This window comes from Hirundo rustica, chromosome 6 (genome assembly GCF_015227805.2).
Source record: "Hirundo rustica isolate bHirRus1 chromosome 6, bHirRus1.pri.v3, whole genome shotgun sequence".
Classification (NCBI taxonomy): Eukaryota; Metazoa; Chordata; class Aves; order Passeriformes; family Hirundinidae; genus Hirundo; species Hirundo rustica.
Genome location: NC_053455.1, coordinates 20,592,947 through 20,610,773, shown reverse-complemented (window position 1 = coordinate 20,610,773; position 17,827 = coordinate 20,592,947). Strand labels below are relative to the sequence as shown.

At 40.4% G+C, this 17,827-nt stretch overlaps 1 protein-coding gene across 1 annotated transcript in view; it reads left to right on the top strand.

Annotated features, from left to right (window-relative positions):
* The first annotated feature begins 6,348 nt into the window (after positions 1-6,348).
* Positions 6,349-17,827, top strand: part of TSHR (thyroid stimulating hormone receptor) — a 46,187-nt gene continuing 34,708 nt past the window's right edge. The window contains exon 1 of the mRNA XM_040067335.2: positions 6,349-6,614. Within this exon, the coding sequence (XP_039923269.1) occupies positions 6,445-6,614 (170 nt within the window). The 5' untranslated portion in view covers positions 6,349-6,444. The remainder of the gene's footprint in view (positions 6,615-17,827) is intronic.

The window sequence follows — 17,827 nt, the reverse complement described above, 5'->3', positions numbered from 1 at the left end:
GCGCCGGGCCCCCCGCAGCGCTCCATGGGACAGCGAGTCCACAAACCGCGGGCCGGCCATGGAAAAAGCAGCGTGCGGGACTGCAATTCCCGAGAGGCTTTGCGGCGGCAGCGCGGTGAAGGACGGGCAGGCCACGCCTTGATGGGAGGCAGCTGGGCCTGCGGGGAGCGCTGGTGGCCGGGGTGGGCAGTTCCGCAAGTGACCTGGCGTTTGTGGAAGTTTTTCTGTGAAACGCTAAATCTTTACAAAATACACCTTGGTGTTTACAAATATGTCAGCTAAACGACTCCGAAGAGCAGAAACAAAAGCTGTTGCCCTGGTAAAACCGGCGAGTCTGTTCCGGCAGACGGCTGATAACGCTGGGAAAAGGCGTGTGAGCTACGGAGAGCAGCTGTTGCGTACGAAGAGGCATCTCCCTTCCTTTTTATTGTTTCCTTAAGCCACGCATCTCCCTGCTCCTAAATGTTGTATTCATTACCCTTGTGTGCAGTAAAAACGACCAAATATTACACACTGCTACTCTGACTGGCCTTGAAGAGAGAAAAGGGATAAAGAGTGTTGTGACTGACTACAGGAAATGTCTCCTGGGCCTCTGAAACTGGGGCAGAGCTTACAATAGGCCAACAGTCACTGGAATATATGATCACCTATATGTGAGCACTCCAGCCAAAGGTAAATGCAGTGAGCTGAGGTTTTTAATACATATTATGTCTGTTGCCTCTCGACTCCACTCCAGGCAGTGACCATTGGCCTTTGAGCGCAGTAATAAGGCGTGGCTGGCAATCCATAGTGCCTGCCTTCATTCCTGTGCTGCAGGTCTGTTTCATGAGCTCACAATGCAGCAGGCATGCTTGAATGCCATATGATTACAACACACTGCAGATACCCGTCAGGTCTCCCACACTGGCAGCAGCCCAGGCAGTGGCTGCTGGCCCCTGTGCCTTTGTGGTCGTGCTTAAGAGGCATTAATCTCATCTGAGCTGAAGGCAGGTGAGACAGTACAGGAATGTAAGGATATAGTACAGTGAGCTTAAAAGCAGTTTTTAATTTATGATTGTTGTAATAAACAGTCAAATTCTTCTATTAAACATACTGGTCTCCTTATTAAATGAAGTATGTGCCATGTCCCAAGTAAAAAAAAAAAAAATACAAGATTTGTCTGAAGTCTGAATTATGAGGCAAATTCATTTTTGGTAGAGGTTATTTGTAAGCCTGCATGCCCAATGCAAGAGATGCAGACAGAGAAGAATGAGTCAAAAGTGGCTAGAAAGCTGACTTTAGATGAAGATGCACAGGGACTGAAAGCCTGAGGGGAAAACAAATAAATAAAGAGAGACATAAGTCTATAGGCCCTGGGATGCAGCCATGGATGCTGAGGTAGCTACTGACATTATGAGGGACACCAAGATAATTAATCTCTCCATTGAGGAAAAGCTGAGAAAGCTAGGCTGTCTAGCCTGGAGAAGAGAAGGCTTGGAGGATCTCATCATTGGGTATAAATACTCAAAGGGAGAGTGTAGATTAGATGGTGTGCAGTGATAAGGCAAGAGGCAATGGGCACAAACAGAACAGGACTTTCTATCTGGACATCAGAAAATGCTTTTCATTTTAAGGATGCCCAAACACTGGCACAGGTTGCACAAAGAAGTTGTGGATCTATATCCTTGAAATAATCAAAAGCTGTCTGAACGCAGTTCTGAGCAACCAGCTCTAGGTAACCCTGCTTGATCAGGGGCTTGGGCGGATGGTTTCCAGGGTCCCTTCCAATCTCAATGATTCTGTGAGTCAGTGATTCAGTAACTCTTTCTGTAGACAAATATACCTGCCTGAAAACAGCTCTCATCATTCTTACCTAAACCAATTGCTTAAGGCCAAGAGATAGTTTCATCTTGCTCTTCTTTCTGACCACTCTTTGAATTAACAGCCTCATGCTTTATAAGGCTTTGCACAGCACTACCTCCTCTTTATTCTGCAGCCTGCTGAGTATTCCAATTTTCCCAGTTTTTCGTAGATTTTTCTTACAGTAAGGCAAAGCACAAGAGTTCCTCAATATCCCATAACCATGAAACTCCAAAACTACCTTGAAATAGCAGATGATTTTTTTTTATATGGACATGATTCTTCAAGAACCTACAATAAAATTACTTCATATAGTTGTTCAAACACTTGATGAATGATGCTAATGTGTGTCTAATGTATTTTTTTCTGACAGGCCAGAAATTATACGAGATACTGAAATAGGAATAGGTAAGAATTGGCATATCTTCCAACCATCTAGTATGGCAACACGTGTGGATTGGTCACAAAACAAAACAAAACAAAAACAAAAAAAAAAAACCCAAAACAAACAAACAAACAAACAAACAAAACAAAACAACTTTTTGTCTATTCTTTACTGATGTATTTTGTGAGTTTAAACATTTCCTCATGCAGATATTCCTAGATATGGCTGTTGGTATGTGGTGATCTATGTGGAACACCAATAGGAACCTAATTACTTCATTGTTAGAATCTGTTGTGGTTTATCTGATTTGTGTATAAACCATATAAGCAGCGAAAGGGTAAGTGAGAAACTACATCAAATCTGGCAGATGATAATAATGTTATTGTTTTCAGAAAGCGTCACAAAAACGATGGAATTTGCAGCCTTGCAGTCGCTTGAGGTGATACATACTAAATGAGAAACTGTAGCTGTCACTAGAGGGAGTGCCTGTAACAGTGGAAAAATGCTTGTCAATTCTTGCTGTGTTTAAATTAATAGGGGCGTGCAGGGCTCTTTGAAAAAGAACCAGGGGAAAAAAAATCTGCAATATACTGTGATTTAAAAGTTATTTTCTTTCCTATTTATTTATTTGAATCAAAGCACAAGACATTTTAATTGATAAAAATTACTTAATTTCTCTAGCCTCAGGGCATACAGGATTTTGCATTTCTGTTCTTAGGATTATATTTATAATTGTGGATGTACACTTGTTGGTGATACTTTTAATATATTAACTGGTTTTAGTATATAAAAGAGGAACAGTTATTAATATTCTACAGGGTTAAAAAGTTGCCAGTCGCTCTAAGCTGCTAGATGCCATCACTTTTCAAAACTGATGTGATCAGAACTGTTGATTATTGTTCTTTTTTACAGCTTGAAACACTTGCAATCTTGACTAAGCTAAGCAACTATGTTCTATCATTCCTTCAATACAGGTCATGTTTCTAAATCCCCCATTTTCCTTACTATCCTGTGAATAATCCTGTTTGTCTACCTCTTGATGATAAAGGATTCCAGACAACTCTATAAATGCAAAATGAAATGGCATAATTGCAATATATTCCCGTATTTCTGCCATGCAGGGTGTGTCTTATTGCATGTAGCTACCTCTGTTTTTCTATTCAGAATTTACATTCTGACCTAGAGTTCAGAGACCTCCCTAGCCTGGAGTTATCTGTAGACTTACAAATATGCTCTTAGTTTCCCCATCACTGGGCCTGTTCTTGAAAAAGTTGAACAGAAGGACCAGGAACTGTCTAGAAGCCAGAGCATGGCAATGCAAGGCTAGCAACTCCCTCAGGACCAGGCACCAGCTGTCACAGGGGATCCTCCTAGAGCAGCAGACAGGGCCTGGCAGCCCATTCCATCCCACCAGCCCAGTCAGGGCCTGGGCAGCTGGTGGTTTTTGGGGCAGCCACAACCCCAGATACTGTCACCTCCTCGGGGAATTGGGACAGGCTAAGACTGGGCCAGGATGGCAGCCTGCATGTCAGGGCTGGCATAACAGGGCCCATGGCCAGGCAGGGCAGTTGGAGACCAGCCCCAGTGTGGTGGTGCTGGGACAGGGACTGATAAGCCCTGGAGGCTGGCACTGTCCTGGGTTTCGTGTAGGCTGAGAGAAGGCCCTAGTGGAGGCCAGACAGGGGCAGTCACGTCCATCAGTGCTCTCAGCTCTGACATACTGCTCTATGGGGGGACTGCAGGCTGTGAGCCAAGCGTGCCAAGAGCACAGAGAGTGACCTTGCCAACAAGACACCGTCCTGCAGCATCACAGCAGGACTGGGTCAGTGATATTGGCAGTCACAGCAGGGCAAGGAATGAAAATAGATCCAGCATCCAGATAGGAGGAGCAAGAGATACCTAGAGATAAGACTACAATGTCGGTCCAAGCTCTGTCAAAGAGACAGGACTGGAGAGAAGACAAGAGACAATGCTGCCTTCTACACTGGTCCCCAGTAAATGCAGGAAAACCAGTCAGCAAGACAGGGTGGTGGGAATCAGGCTGGGAATGAGTTAAATGTTTGAATAGCTCAGGCCTGAGCTGATGCAGAGCCCTAGAGCTGTCAGAGAGGGTACATAGTGCTGGGGAGGGCAGGTTGGACAGGGCAGAGCCCTGACAGAGGAGACAACTGAAAGGTGATTGCAGACTTGTAACCAGAAAATTCCTTAAACGTGCTAGAAACTACAATGCAAACATCATCTTTCTTAGAATGTAACTTTTCTGAGTGAAGCCAGTGTCCATGGAAATACCATGTGGTTAGCAACAGTAATTTTTTCTCCCTGAGCTCTGTTGATGTTCCTGGCTCAGAATATGCCAGCCAAGTCTTGAAGCCTAGAAGGAGGTGCATCCAGACCTGGAGCTCTTCTCAGGCTGAAGGTACATGTTCCGTCCTGTTTCCTTCAATGCCATCAAACCTTCAACAGCAGGAGTCCCTTGCTCCTCTCATTTATGGTTCAAACTCAGAAATCATATATTAAGCAATTCTTATTTTAGAATCTGTTCTGAACATCTTTGTGTCAGCTTGTCTCAGTTTTGAAAGACAGTTGTCTGCCAGGGAAAGCTAGAGCCTCCCTTGGAATGGAGAATGTAAACCCTCTTTCCTCCAATTATTATAATTTTGCTATTAGGGGCTTTCAGGGCAAAGATACGGGAATAGAAGTAATAGTTCTTTACTAGGAATATTAAAAATAAAAATAATATATATATATATATATATATAAAAAAGTACTAGTACAAAACAAACAAGCAAGGTAGCAAACAAAAATCCTGGAAAACCCTGAGAGAGTCAGGGATATGACCTGGCACCTTGGTGGTCAGGGTGTTGGAAACAGTCCAAATAAGTCCTCCTGCAGTAACAGATGTGGTTCTGTGGAGTAGAGATGGTCCTGTAGAAAGTCCAGTGATGACGAGATGGGTCCAGTCTTCCTCCGGGAATCCAGTGGAAAAACAGGTTCCCTTGTGTTCTTCAGTCCCAGTTTTTATCTAGCTGGGAGCAGCTGTCTCCTCCCCCACTGTGTGGAGCATCTCCCACTGGGATGATGGAATGTCATTGGTGGGCCCTAATGGCCCATTATCAGAAGATGTCCCCCTGGAGGATGGAGGGGTGGTGAAAGAGATAAGAAACACTGCCCCATCTGGGATTAATGGCTGGGCCATTATCAGAAGGCATCCTCCTCCCTCCCCTTGGAGTTACAAGAGAAGGATAACACATCTCCCAAAAACCAGTTTTCAACAGATGAAACATAATACACATTTTTAGGTTACATAATCCAATACACAGCTTTGCCATTTTTAGTATACAATCTTTTATTGTTTCCATTTTTGATCCCTTAGAAATAACTTGGAGGATACTTTCCCTTCCATTAAGACTTTCTGGACTATGACCACTGCCACAGAACTGTTGCCACGCCAAAGCTTCTAATGCCAGTATCTGTATGCATGCTCCTTTTCCCTAATAAATGAAAGGTAACTCGAAATACTCTGCACTCAGTCAAAAAGCAATGAAACAAATTACCCTTCCTCTTGTTTAGGAATCTGAAACACAATTATGATGGAGCAGCTAATGCAGGTTACCCTATTAGTTAAGGTAAGTACAGCAGACGAGTGAGTATTTGATTAATCTATATGATAACCTACTGAAATTACTCCAATCTCGGGACTATTATCTTCCCACCAGTAAATCTGTTTTTCCTTTGCTTTGTCCATACACAGTGAAACATAAAAAGTATCACTGAAGTAGAAATAAAAGTGGGTTGGGTTGGGTAGGGCAGAGAGCCCGCTCGCCCCGCGCAGTCCCAGCCGCCCGCTGCAAGCGGGGGGAGGCGGGGTCCCGGGACCGGCGCTGCCGCCGTGGGAGCCGGGGAGCGGGCTCTGCCGGGCGACGGGCCCGGGGGGACCGTGCTGGAGGGGTGCGGAGGAACTGGGGGCCAGGTCCAGGATGGCCGGCGGGATGGGCGCGGGGCCGGGGCGAGGAGAGGGACCCTCCCCGATGGCGAGGGCGCGCAGGGCTTGCTGAGACCTTTGCTGACCCCGCTTAGTGAGGAGGCGGCGTTGTACAGCACGGGTGCCGCCTTTCCCCGGCAGCTTCCCCCGGCGGGGCAGCGTGGTCTGCCTCTGCAGCTCTGGGATCTCCTCGTCTCCTCGCAGAAGAGAGAGGCAGAGCGGGGGCGAACAGTGGAAGATGCTGTGCCTCACGGTAGCCTTCCAGCTGCTGCTGGTGCTGGTGCTGTGCAGCCAGGGTACAGAGAGGTGTCCTTCAGCCTTCTGCGAGTGCTCTGACTGGGAGGACTACAAAATCACTTGCAGGGACATCTACTTTATCCCCAGCCTTCCGGAGGACACCCAGACCCTGTGAGTACGTTGGGGTGGTTTAGGGAAGCCAGCTGTGAGTATTCATACTTTGTGGGCAAGAGATGCTCTGAGCTAATGTCCTATGAGATGAGGAAGTGATGAGAGCGGAGAAGTGCTGCCGATTACCTGGGCGGTACGGGATAGCGGGAGCGGCAGTGTGCAGACTCTGCCTGTGGCAGGAGGAGGCGGGAAAAGTGGCTCTCAAACCTTAAAGAGCTATGAAGAAATGGTCCGGTGGATCTTAAGAGTTTTGTGTAAAATATGGGAAAATAAGTAACTGGGCTGTTTGTGGGCAAAGTGAGCAGTAGGCTGGATTCTATGTGGCAAGTGCTTAGGGGGTGAGGGGAAGGAAAGATAGATCGAACACAATTTTGTGATTAAAAACTAATAGGAATTGGATGCGTCACCTCTCAAAGAGTTCCACAAAATCCTCTGTGCATTTTCAGCTTCTTTGTCAAAGCCAGGAGGAGAGGGGGAAAAAGGAAAAAAAAAAAAAAAAAAAATCAATGGGAATTGAGAATCCAAGTATACTGTCCAGGAGACAGAATACTTCAGATGAAAATGTGGAGTACGGGATAAAGCAGCAAATTTAGAGCTTGCCCAAGTGATAGAGTAATTCAGGTACCTCAGCCTGTTTGGCACATTACAAGCACAGTAGATCTTGTCTGGCTTCCTGCTGCCAATCCAGATGAGCATCTTTTGTCATATCTGTCAGTTAAATACTCTAGTGAGACTGAAATGGCACCTGTCAGCTAAAACTGAGCAGATGAATCACTCCTGGCTTTTACTTTGTTTCTTGAGGTACAAAAGTTTTATATGAGAAGGTTCATTTGTAAATATAGATTACTTTCTGATAGTGTAAATTTAGTCAAACTCAGTTGATTTAATTTCAAGGTAAAACAGTAACAGATTGATTGGTTTGTGTATTGATAATGATTCTCAGGACTTTATATAAATAAGAACCATTAAATTATTTGAACTTATTTGAATACTTCTCAGATTTTTGACACTGAAAGTGAAAGCTTAAATTGGTCACTTGCCTAGGAAGAAAGAAAAAAATACTTGTGTTATTGCCATTATTTTTTGCTTGCCTTTAATTTTTTGGATGGTTAGACTGCAGAATTTCAGTTAATAAGATTTTAAATTATACAAAATTTTTGTTATTATACTTTTATATGCACCATTTATTTAGATTGAAATTGCAGTAATGTTAAAACATGTACCAAGTAGTATGTTCTTTGAAATCTACCATGACAAGTTAGAAAATATAGCAGTTTCAGTTTATAGGAGAAAATGCCTTTGTACAGGCATTCAAAATAGTTAATAGTAACAATGAGATCATATAATGAAATTTGATACTTTCCTTGAAATATGCTGGTGAGATGGCTGAGAAGTACCTCTACACACAGCTCCACAAATAAAGCACTTGGGCCACTGGAATTCTAGTTTTAAAGACCTGTAGTAATGGGGCCTGTAAAATAATAAGCCATTGTTTTGAAAAGAGAAAAACACCCCGTGAAGATCTTATTTCCATGGGAAAAGTATTTAACAAAAACAAGTGAGAGATATTTTTCTGTTTATTTGGGGTGAAATTTAATCACGTGCACCTATTAGAGTGACCATTGCAAACTTCTCAAGACATATACTCCCTACCATATCAAGAAAATATTCCAGGTAATGACAGTAGTGATTTTATAGTGTATGGCAGAAGCGGTAGAACATGTGCTGCATAGTCTTTTATTTGAAAGCAAATGGGAGAATTATCTGAGGAAATAAGGAAAATAGAGCTCTTTTCACACACAACTCCCACAAACAAACAAACAAACAAAACACAACCCAATCAAATACAAAAAAAAAAAAATCACATTTTTTAAACTTCAGAAACTTTGAAGTTTTCTCTTTGGATAAAGTGTGCTTATTTTACTTCTGTTTTCTTATTTGAATTGCTGAAGTAGGGTGGACTGTGCCTAATTCTGTAGTCCCTTGATCTCTACAAATTTCTTAGTATTTCTTTCCCTACATATGTTAAATGGGAGTCATAACAGTTGCCTATATGCGTTTTTTCTTCAAAGTTCTTTCAGATGTTTCGCACTGGATTATTTGCACATGGCAGTTAGAACAACACACAGAATTTTGTTAGAGATTGCAAAGTGTGTGCCCCTGATTCTGTCATGTTTTCATCCTTTTGTTGTACAATAGGCAGCAGTTCTGATCAAAGACAAAAGATTCCAAAATAATTGGTTTCTGTTGACCTTAAGAACAAATAAACACTTTGAGGTGAAATATGTAGCTGTACATATCTGCACATTTTTTGTTGAAACTTTACAATTTTCCCTAAATGCAGTAAGTTTGTTACTGTAAGCAAAGTAATTCTGCTTCTTTGTGGTAACGTGTGAACCTCAAGATTGCCAATTTAAAAACTTTTTTGTGTGGCTATTCAGTTTTGTAGGGTTTGTAGGACTAAGAGACTGGTGATTCTAAGATCACTTTGCCAGCTTTTGGAGATGATGAGCTCTTTTCAGTGCAGAGGATCTTGAAACTCCAATTAAAGTTTCATTCTGATTATTCAGTCAGAACTGTTCTCATTTCCCTACCCTACTTTAAGAGAATGGGGCAAACTTTTTTTGAAGAAATACTCATAAGAAATTCTGATAAATGTTTATTTCTAACTCTTTAGTGGAAATGTGACATGAACTTAAGGCAGAAAATTGTGTTTGTTTTAAATTGGTATTTATCCAAATATAGTTAATGCAGGTGCTTATCCAGAATGCCTGAATGCAGAGTTGTTGATCTTGGAGGTGTCCTTTTTACAGTATAAGCCTTTTTTTAGTTTACCTACAGATACAGATCACCAAAACAACATGGAACAATTTTCCAAAAATTTAATTGCATCATAATTATTGAATTATTGTAATACGCTTCTTGGCATCATTATGATGACCCTTCAGATGGTATCACTATCCCAACATCACCTCAATGCACTTCCCAATTATTTTCATTGTATAAATCTATTTCTTTTTAATCTATGCTTTAAATTTTCTTTTGACAATAAAACTAATAAAGTTTTGCTTCTTCTTCAGTGCGCATTACATCTCCTGCATTCACTTACTAAGGACACTTAACCTCTCCCTTCCCTTCCCTTCCCTTCCCTTCCCTTCCCTTCCCTTCCCTTCCCTTCCCTTCCCTTCCCTTCCCTTCCCTTCCCTTCCCTTCCCTTCCCTTCCCTTCCCTTCCCTTCCCTTCCCTTCCCTTCCCTTCCCTTCCCTTCCCTTCCCTTCTGTTAATAAGGTTTCTATCCTGTACCCAGGTGCTATTTTCATATCATCATAATCAAATTTGATTGCAATTCAACAAGAGGATGTTAGGCAAGGACAGTGGAACTGATATATAAATAGACACAAAACCAGTACAGTCTTTAAGAATATGCTCTTTACATTAAGTATTAAGCTACAGTTCTACATTTGCTCTAGTATATTTGCCATAGGTAGGATACTGCCTTTTGATTAATGCCCATATATTCTGTATATTCTGTAAGTAATATAGAATGGCTACGCATTTCAAAATAATGTTTTAGTTGCAATTAATTAATTTTCAAAAAAATATTTATTCTCATTTGTAAAAGACTGTTTCTGAAGACAAAGCCAGATTTGAACCTTCTTAAAATAATGCATTTTTTAACCAAACACCACTATATTTACCAAATCCATGAAATTGTTTTATCAATTGTCTTTCACGTAATGATTTAAACAACTCTATGTATATAGCTGCAACATAAAATATTTACTAAAACCTATATTTTACATAAAACTATACTTTCTTGTCAATTCTGATGCTTGTTATTATATTTACCTACATATTTTGCTTAGAAAGGTATGGTATTGCTTCTATAATCCTGCTGTTAACATACAGCAGTCCTGCATTTGACATACAGTAGGTCCAATACACTATGTTGAAAAATCAGTATGTGTTATCATCTCAGTTAAAGTGAAATGTTAAAGTGAAAGGATTTGTTCATAATCCTAACAGTAAGTTGAAGCACTGTTGTAAGGGTTCTTAAAGGAACTTTCAAACTGTGCATTCCTTTACTGTACATACACAGCCCAACTCAAAGTGAGCAGATGAAGAACAAGAATGAGAAACTAAGGGAACAGAGAAACTACTAGAGACCAAAATAATATCTTGCGAACATTGAATACAATATTTTTTTCATTCCTTATCAATTATTGTATCATAACATTTCTTGTACATTTGGAACATTTAAATTTCCTGTGTCATGGCACAGAAACACACCAAGTGCTAGGAACTGTACAAACACAAACCAAAAAGCTGTTGCCATTACTAGTAGAAACAAGCGTTACTTCAGCATTTTTTAACTACACAAATATCTTGTTCAACAGAAAGCAGAATGACTGCAAATAGTTCATTTGTAAATGCTGTGAAGAGATTAACCTCAATGAGCATACCACACATTTTTGCAGAAGACACTGGTAACGAGGCCATAGTAATTAATTTGTGTAATTTTCTTGTTTGAGAAGATGATGAGTTTTGATCATCATAGTAGCAAAAGAGTCATTTATACCGGAGTTAAAAAACTCGAGTTGATTTCAATAGTGGTTTAACAGACTGATTCTCTGTTACACTACACTGCATCTTGAATTGCTACTATAGTCAGTTTTCATTACAGTGTTTTCTTTTGACATAACATTTCCAACCCATTACACTTCAGAAGCACACAACAGCCTCCTCTTGAATTGGAAAACAGAGCTTATTGATACATCTGTGAAAGGAAAGAAAAAGCCTAACTTAAAAAAAAAAAAAAAAAAAATAATCCATGTGACTACTAAGGAATAATTTACAGTTGTGTTTTGGGGTTTTTTTTATAGCTAGTATCAGTTAAGAAGGCAACTTTTCATGAGTCTGACTCATACAGTCTGTTTATATATTTGCAAAATCAAGAAATGTTTGATGATTTCCTTAACATGGGTTTACAGAACCTCAAAACAGTCTATAAAAGGTGATTATATTTTGAAAACTGGACTGTCTCAGGAAGTGTTTTAAAGATGTCTAAATGATCTGCCTTCATCACCAGGTGTGACTGAACCTTCCCACATGCAGTTCAGAGAGACTACTGTGAAATGCTAATCTTCCAAAACAGGAATAAGGAAAATGAGATACAATCTCAGTTCCTCAAACCCTCAACTTTAAACATGTTTTTGTGTTCTGCTGGACTCAGCTCTTACATATCCTCATGTTCACAGAATATACATTAAAGAGTCTCAAAAAAAATTTAGCAATATATATTGTGAAGCTGCTAAGAGCGTAGCAGCTTGTTAACCACACTTAGGTGGCTACTATGTGGTAGCCAAAATTTAGAGAGTAGAAAAAGTAACTTGTTTTACTCAAAAATGAGAGCCATCTGCAAAAGGCCATTTTATGTCAAGAGCTTATATTCTATTCTATTCTATTCTATTCTATTCTATTCTATTCTATTCTATTCTATTCAAGATTGTGCAATCCAGTCCGTGCCCTGATACCTTACCCAAGTCAATGGGAAATGATACTCAGGATTTTGCAAAGTGCAATGCTATGGACTCAAGTTGAAGCAATGAGAGCAGCTACATGAAACAGTACAATTTAAGCCTAAATGTAGGCAATGAGCTGTTGACACATACTAAAAGAAGATTAATTCTCTCTTGAACTCCAGCCAGTGAATGTGGTCTGTATGGACCTAAAGTAAAAGGCAATTTAAATGGCACTCTTTGCGAAGAAAGACTGGCTCACACAACATGAAAAGCAGCTATTTTTTTTTCTCACAAATAAGTAGATACATAAATATTGAGGGTGAAAAGCCTGTAAAGGTAATTAAAATGAAACAGAATATTATAATTTAGCATAGGTTCATACAATAGTTTGAAGATCATCCAGTCCAACTGCCTCTCAAAGGAGCAGGGACATCTTCAACTAGTTGGTCAGGGTACCATCCAATCTGACCTTGAATGCTTCCAGAGATGATTTATCTACCACCTTGATGAGCAATTTGTGCCTGGGTTTCACCATGGTCATTGAAAAAATGTCTTCTTTACATCTGGTCTGTAATGACCATCTTTTAGTTTAGAATCATAATACCCTGCCTTATTGCAACGGGGACTACTAAAAAGTGTGTCCCCAACTCTGTTAGCAGCCCTCTTGTTGTACTGCACTAAATAGTTAGTTCATTTTTTGTTATTATATTGCACTGGGTAGTTTATCTTACTTGCACACAAAAATAGTTTTATTATATTTTGCACATGGTATGTTCTATACCGCCTCTAGGTTCTGGTGTTGGTATCCTCTGGTCTGTCCCTCCCTATGCCCCCCCTTCTAGGTTGTTTCCCCTTGGCTGTGGATCCTCTGCTTGCCCCTTTCCCCCCAGGTTTAAAAATCCCCACCATGAGATTTTCTCTCTCTTTCTGTTCCTCCTGGAGTTTGGGTTCTACTGTAAACCTGTCGGACCGTGGTCCTGAGGAAGAAAAGGAGTGCCTCTGTCTTTTACCTTCTGTCCATTATCGGGGTAATGCACCGGGGTCTGGAGCTAGCCAAGATTTGACCCTGGGAGTGAGGTACCACGATACCCCCTTTAAATACTGGAAGGCTGCAATAACGTGTCTCTGGTGCCTTCTCTTCTGCAGGCCGAAAAAACCCAGCTTTCTCAATGCTTCCTCAGAGAAAGGAGTTCCAGCTCTCTGATCATCTTCATGGCCCTCCACTGAGCCCACACCAGCAGGTCCACATCCGTCCTGTGGTTAGTACTCCAGAGCTGGATGCGGTACTCCAGGTGGGGTCTCACCAGAGCAGAGGGGCAGAATTCCCTCCCTTGCCCTGCCGCCCACACTGCTTTGGATGCAACCCAGGATATGATTGGCTCTCCAGGCTCCAAGTGGACATTGCTGGCTCATGCCCAGCTTCTCATCTACCCGCACCCCCAAGACCTTCCTAGCAGGGCTACTCCCATCTGTTCATCCCCAGGCTGTGGTGATACTGGGTGTTGTCCTAACCCAGGTGCAGCACCTTGCATTTGATCTTATTGAACTACACAAGATTTCCATGGGCCTATATCTTGAGCTTGTCCAGGTCTTTCTGGGTGACATTCCGTCCTTCAGGTGTATCAACTCTACCACTAAGCTTTGTGTCATCAACAAATTTGTTGAAGGTTCACTTGACCCAACTGTTTATCTAATCGATGAAGATATCATTCTCTGCTGGGCACAAGACTCATGTATTTGCACACTACTGGGCACAACACTTTTCACTTTCTCAATCTGAACACTGAGCCATTGACCACAACACTCTGAATGTGACCATTCAGCCAATTTCTTATCTATCTCACCCATCAAATCCATCTCTCTCCAATTTAGAGAGAAGGATGTTGTGGGGCACTGTGTCAAAAGCCTTATAGAAGGCCAGATAAATGACAGCTGTAGCCCTTCCCTTGTCCCTTGATGTAGTCACTCCAGAGAAGGCCCCTGGGTTGGTCAGACAGGACATGCCCTCAGTGAAGCTGTTCTGACTGTCTCAAATTGCTTTCCTGGTTTCCATATGCCTTAGCATAGCCTCTTGGTGGATCTTCCCAGAAACAGTGATGAGATTGTCAGGTTAATAGTTACCACAGTCCTCCTTTCTACCCTTTTAAAAGATGGGTACAGTGTTTCCCCTTTTCCAGTCACCTGGGACTTCACCCAATTGCCATATTAAAATACTACAGCCTCATATATTTTCTCTTATTGTGATCACAGATGTACCTATTTCATTACTTTTAAACTAAATTTTGATTTTGACCTAAAACCAGTAGTTACTGCTTTTAGCCTGAAATTGAAGCTTTTCTGATGGCCTGCAACAAAATGTACTCTAACTACAATAGAGAAGAGCGTGTTTCTGAAATATTGAACTAAAAGCCTATAAATTGCTGCAAAGAAAGTTCAAAGAGGACCATGAAGTTTCAGGAAAGAGCAGTCTGAAGAGGCTCACTTCCTACAATGAGAGAGTAAGAACAGGTTACAATTGCTGGCTGCTATTGTGTTTAATCAGAGAACAACTAAGTGCCCGTAATTGCTGCCAGCTGCTTGGCAGAGGTCAAAAAGTCAAACTGAATGTTAGGAATTATTAAGATAGAAATATAGATGAAAATATAGGATTTTTTTTTCCTTTGATTATGTACATAGCACCTACAAAAGGACATTCAAATGTATAAAATTGCTTGCAGACAAAAAGTAACTACACAGCAGTCACTAGCCTGTGTTTTTCCTCAGATCCTCCTTTTTGCCTCACTAGAAGATGTGCATGCTGCTTTTCTTTTTCAGATATAACCTCCCTTCATCACCACGATATTTCAAAGATTATAGGGTAGCCTCGGAATGATATCATTGCCCTTAGGTGCAACACATCTGGTCCCATAGACTGCTGTATGTCCAGTACACTTCAGTGCATCTTTGGTCTATCCTCTACTCCAGGTAATGCTCCATTTCCTCAGGCTGTGCTGCCAGGCAACGGACTTAAGAGGCCAAGGTGCAAATGAAAGGAAAAAAAAAAAAAAAAAAAGTTGCAGAAAAGTGACCTGATTTTGGCTGGAATAGAGTTAATTTCCTTCACAGTACAAAGTACGGTGCTATGGATTGGATTGAATTTGTATTTGTGCTAGAAAAAGAGTTGGTAATCCAGGGATGTAGTAGTTATTGTTGGGCAGTACTTAGAGAGCCACAGCCTTTTCTGCTTCTCGTACTACCCCACCAGACTGGAGGTGCACAAGGAGCAGGGAGGGGACACAACAAGCTGGCGCTTTGCTTTGTTGGATGTCATGCAGTTGCCTTGGCCCATCATTCCAGCCTGTACAGGACCCTCTATAGAGCCTTCCTACCCTCCAGCAGATCAACATTCCTGCTCATCTCCGTGTCATCTGAAAACTGACTGAGGATGGGATCATTCCTTCATGTAAAGTCTTTTTAGTATTCAAATCCAGTCAGAAGCACTGGGTGATCACAAATTGAGCAAGGATAAGCTCCAACATTATGGATTGGTGTTTTCTGTTTGCTATAAATTAGCAAGTAACCAACCTAAATTCTTGCCTGTCAGCCTGACAGTGTCCATCTGTACCTCAGTTTGTACAAAGAGGATACATTAGCAGGAAGAACTTACTTTCAGTAACTACTTGTCCCAAACACTGACCTGTACAATTTCACTTTGAAATAATATAATATTTCCTTAATTTCTTAGGGCTGGGCCACTTTTTAGGCCACTTTATGTTATTCTGTTGGACTTCTAGTTGTAGGAAAGCAGCTAGGTAGTCTTGCATATTCAGAAGCGATTCTCTACTTTCAGAGTTCCTCCGCTATGTGAAGCTTTCCCTTATTCCTACCACACTGGTAATACTAGCACTGGACACTAGGTGGTAATCAGCTTCTGGTAAGCTCAGCATTAATTTCACTATGTGAAATGCCTTTTTATAGCTATTTTTGCACCACTAAGACTACGATGCATTTATTTCAAAATAGTTTTAAAAATATATTTTTGTTTGTGTTGAGATTAATTGGAGATAAAAACCTAGAAACTAATGTGTCAATAGCTGTTTACCTAGCCATCACTTTGTTGTCATGTTTATATCTCCTATATAAAAGCTATAAGGTCGTTGCTTGTTATAATTTTCTCAGAAAAATGAAGTTAGGATGCAAAATTTTTTACTTTGTCTCAAATTGACAAGCTCTGTTTCATATTGACATATGGTAATTTTTTTCCCCTTGTATTGGTGGAGAATAGTTCATTAAAATACATGAAGCTTTTGTTGACATGATTCAAATTACAAATCATATAATTTCAATCTGAAATTCTTTGTGTGGTATAGTTTTACTTATTGTGTTTTGTAGATGTGCATTTAAAAATTCTTTTAAAATGAAGAAGTAACTACGTAAAATATATATTTACTTACCTTAGTATCTTACTGAAGTAATATTACTAACAGTGCTATGGTTATTAAAATAACATCTATATGGATGTAACCGCTGGACCAATTGACATTCCTGTGGCTGGGGGCTTGTTTGGAGCCAGGTGTATTGAGGTCAGGAGAAACATCAACCTGCTGTTGGAAAAGCAGAAGTCTTTACCCATTCTTGTAACAAGTATATGGAGTAGGGAAGGTAGACTGGGGAAGTAGATTCACCCTTTGGGATTATAGGAATGTACATTCTCTTAATTTATACTTAAATTTGAGACAAAATCTTAAAGAATTTCTACATATATTATTATTAAACTCTATTTCTACAGTTTTATTTCTTGTATGCAAGAAGCTCGATAAATCTCAAGATGATAATATATTTGGCTATGTAAATCAAATACAATTATAGTAATCAGATACTTGACATTATGAAACAAAGCAGAATCAGGAAATAATCCTAATTTGTTTATTTCTATTTTCTTTAACTGTTGTTAAATATCATCCAGGGAAAAATTTATCATTTGTTCTTGATTATTATTCCAACTATTCATTGACTAGATATTCTGTAAGTGTATTCCCAAACTGTATTGGAAAACCAAAGATTAACAACAACAGGTTGTAAGTTTAACAGATATCAAAAATTTTCAAATTTTTTCAAAAGCATTTCCTCCTTTCTTATTTAGAGGAGTGAGTCTGCTGGAGATTGATTCTGTTAAGAACTTGGCTGTTGATAAGTATTTCCCTTAAATATTGTGGGGTTTTCTGAAATATCCTGCAGATGGGTAAGGTACATGCCACCCCTGCATCAAATGTCTGGGGAGGAAGAATGTAATATTTATTACAAAGAAAATGGAGAATTTTGTGGAGGTAGTATGCAATTACACTAATTCCATTTTGGCTGACATACCTGAATTTCTTGCTCAAAATGAGGGATGGGATATCTTTGTGGAGCCTGAAATGATTCAAATAAACATTCATTAACTTCAATCGGAAAATTGTTTTGCTGGTCATGCTCTGGAGTTTTGGAAGGTTCATCATCACCATTGACTGCTGAGTTCTTGGGAGGGATGATGCAGAAAGCTGCAATTTAGACTGATGGAGCACACCAAACAAAACAAGCCACATAATGAAACAGGAGTAGAAATGAGGCAAAGATGGCAACACGGAGAAAAGGCAAGATAAGAACAAAAATATTGGAGCAAAGATGAAGCTGTGTAGGACTTTTTAATGTTGAATTGTACTTACCAAAGGA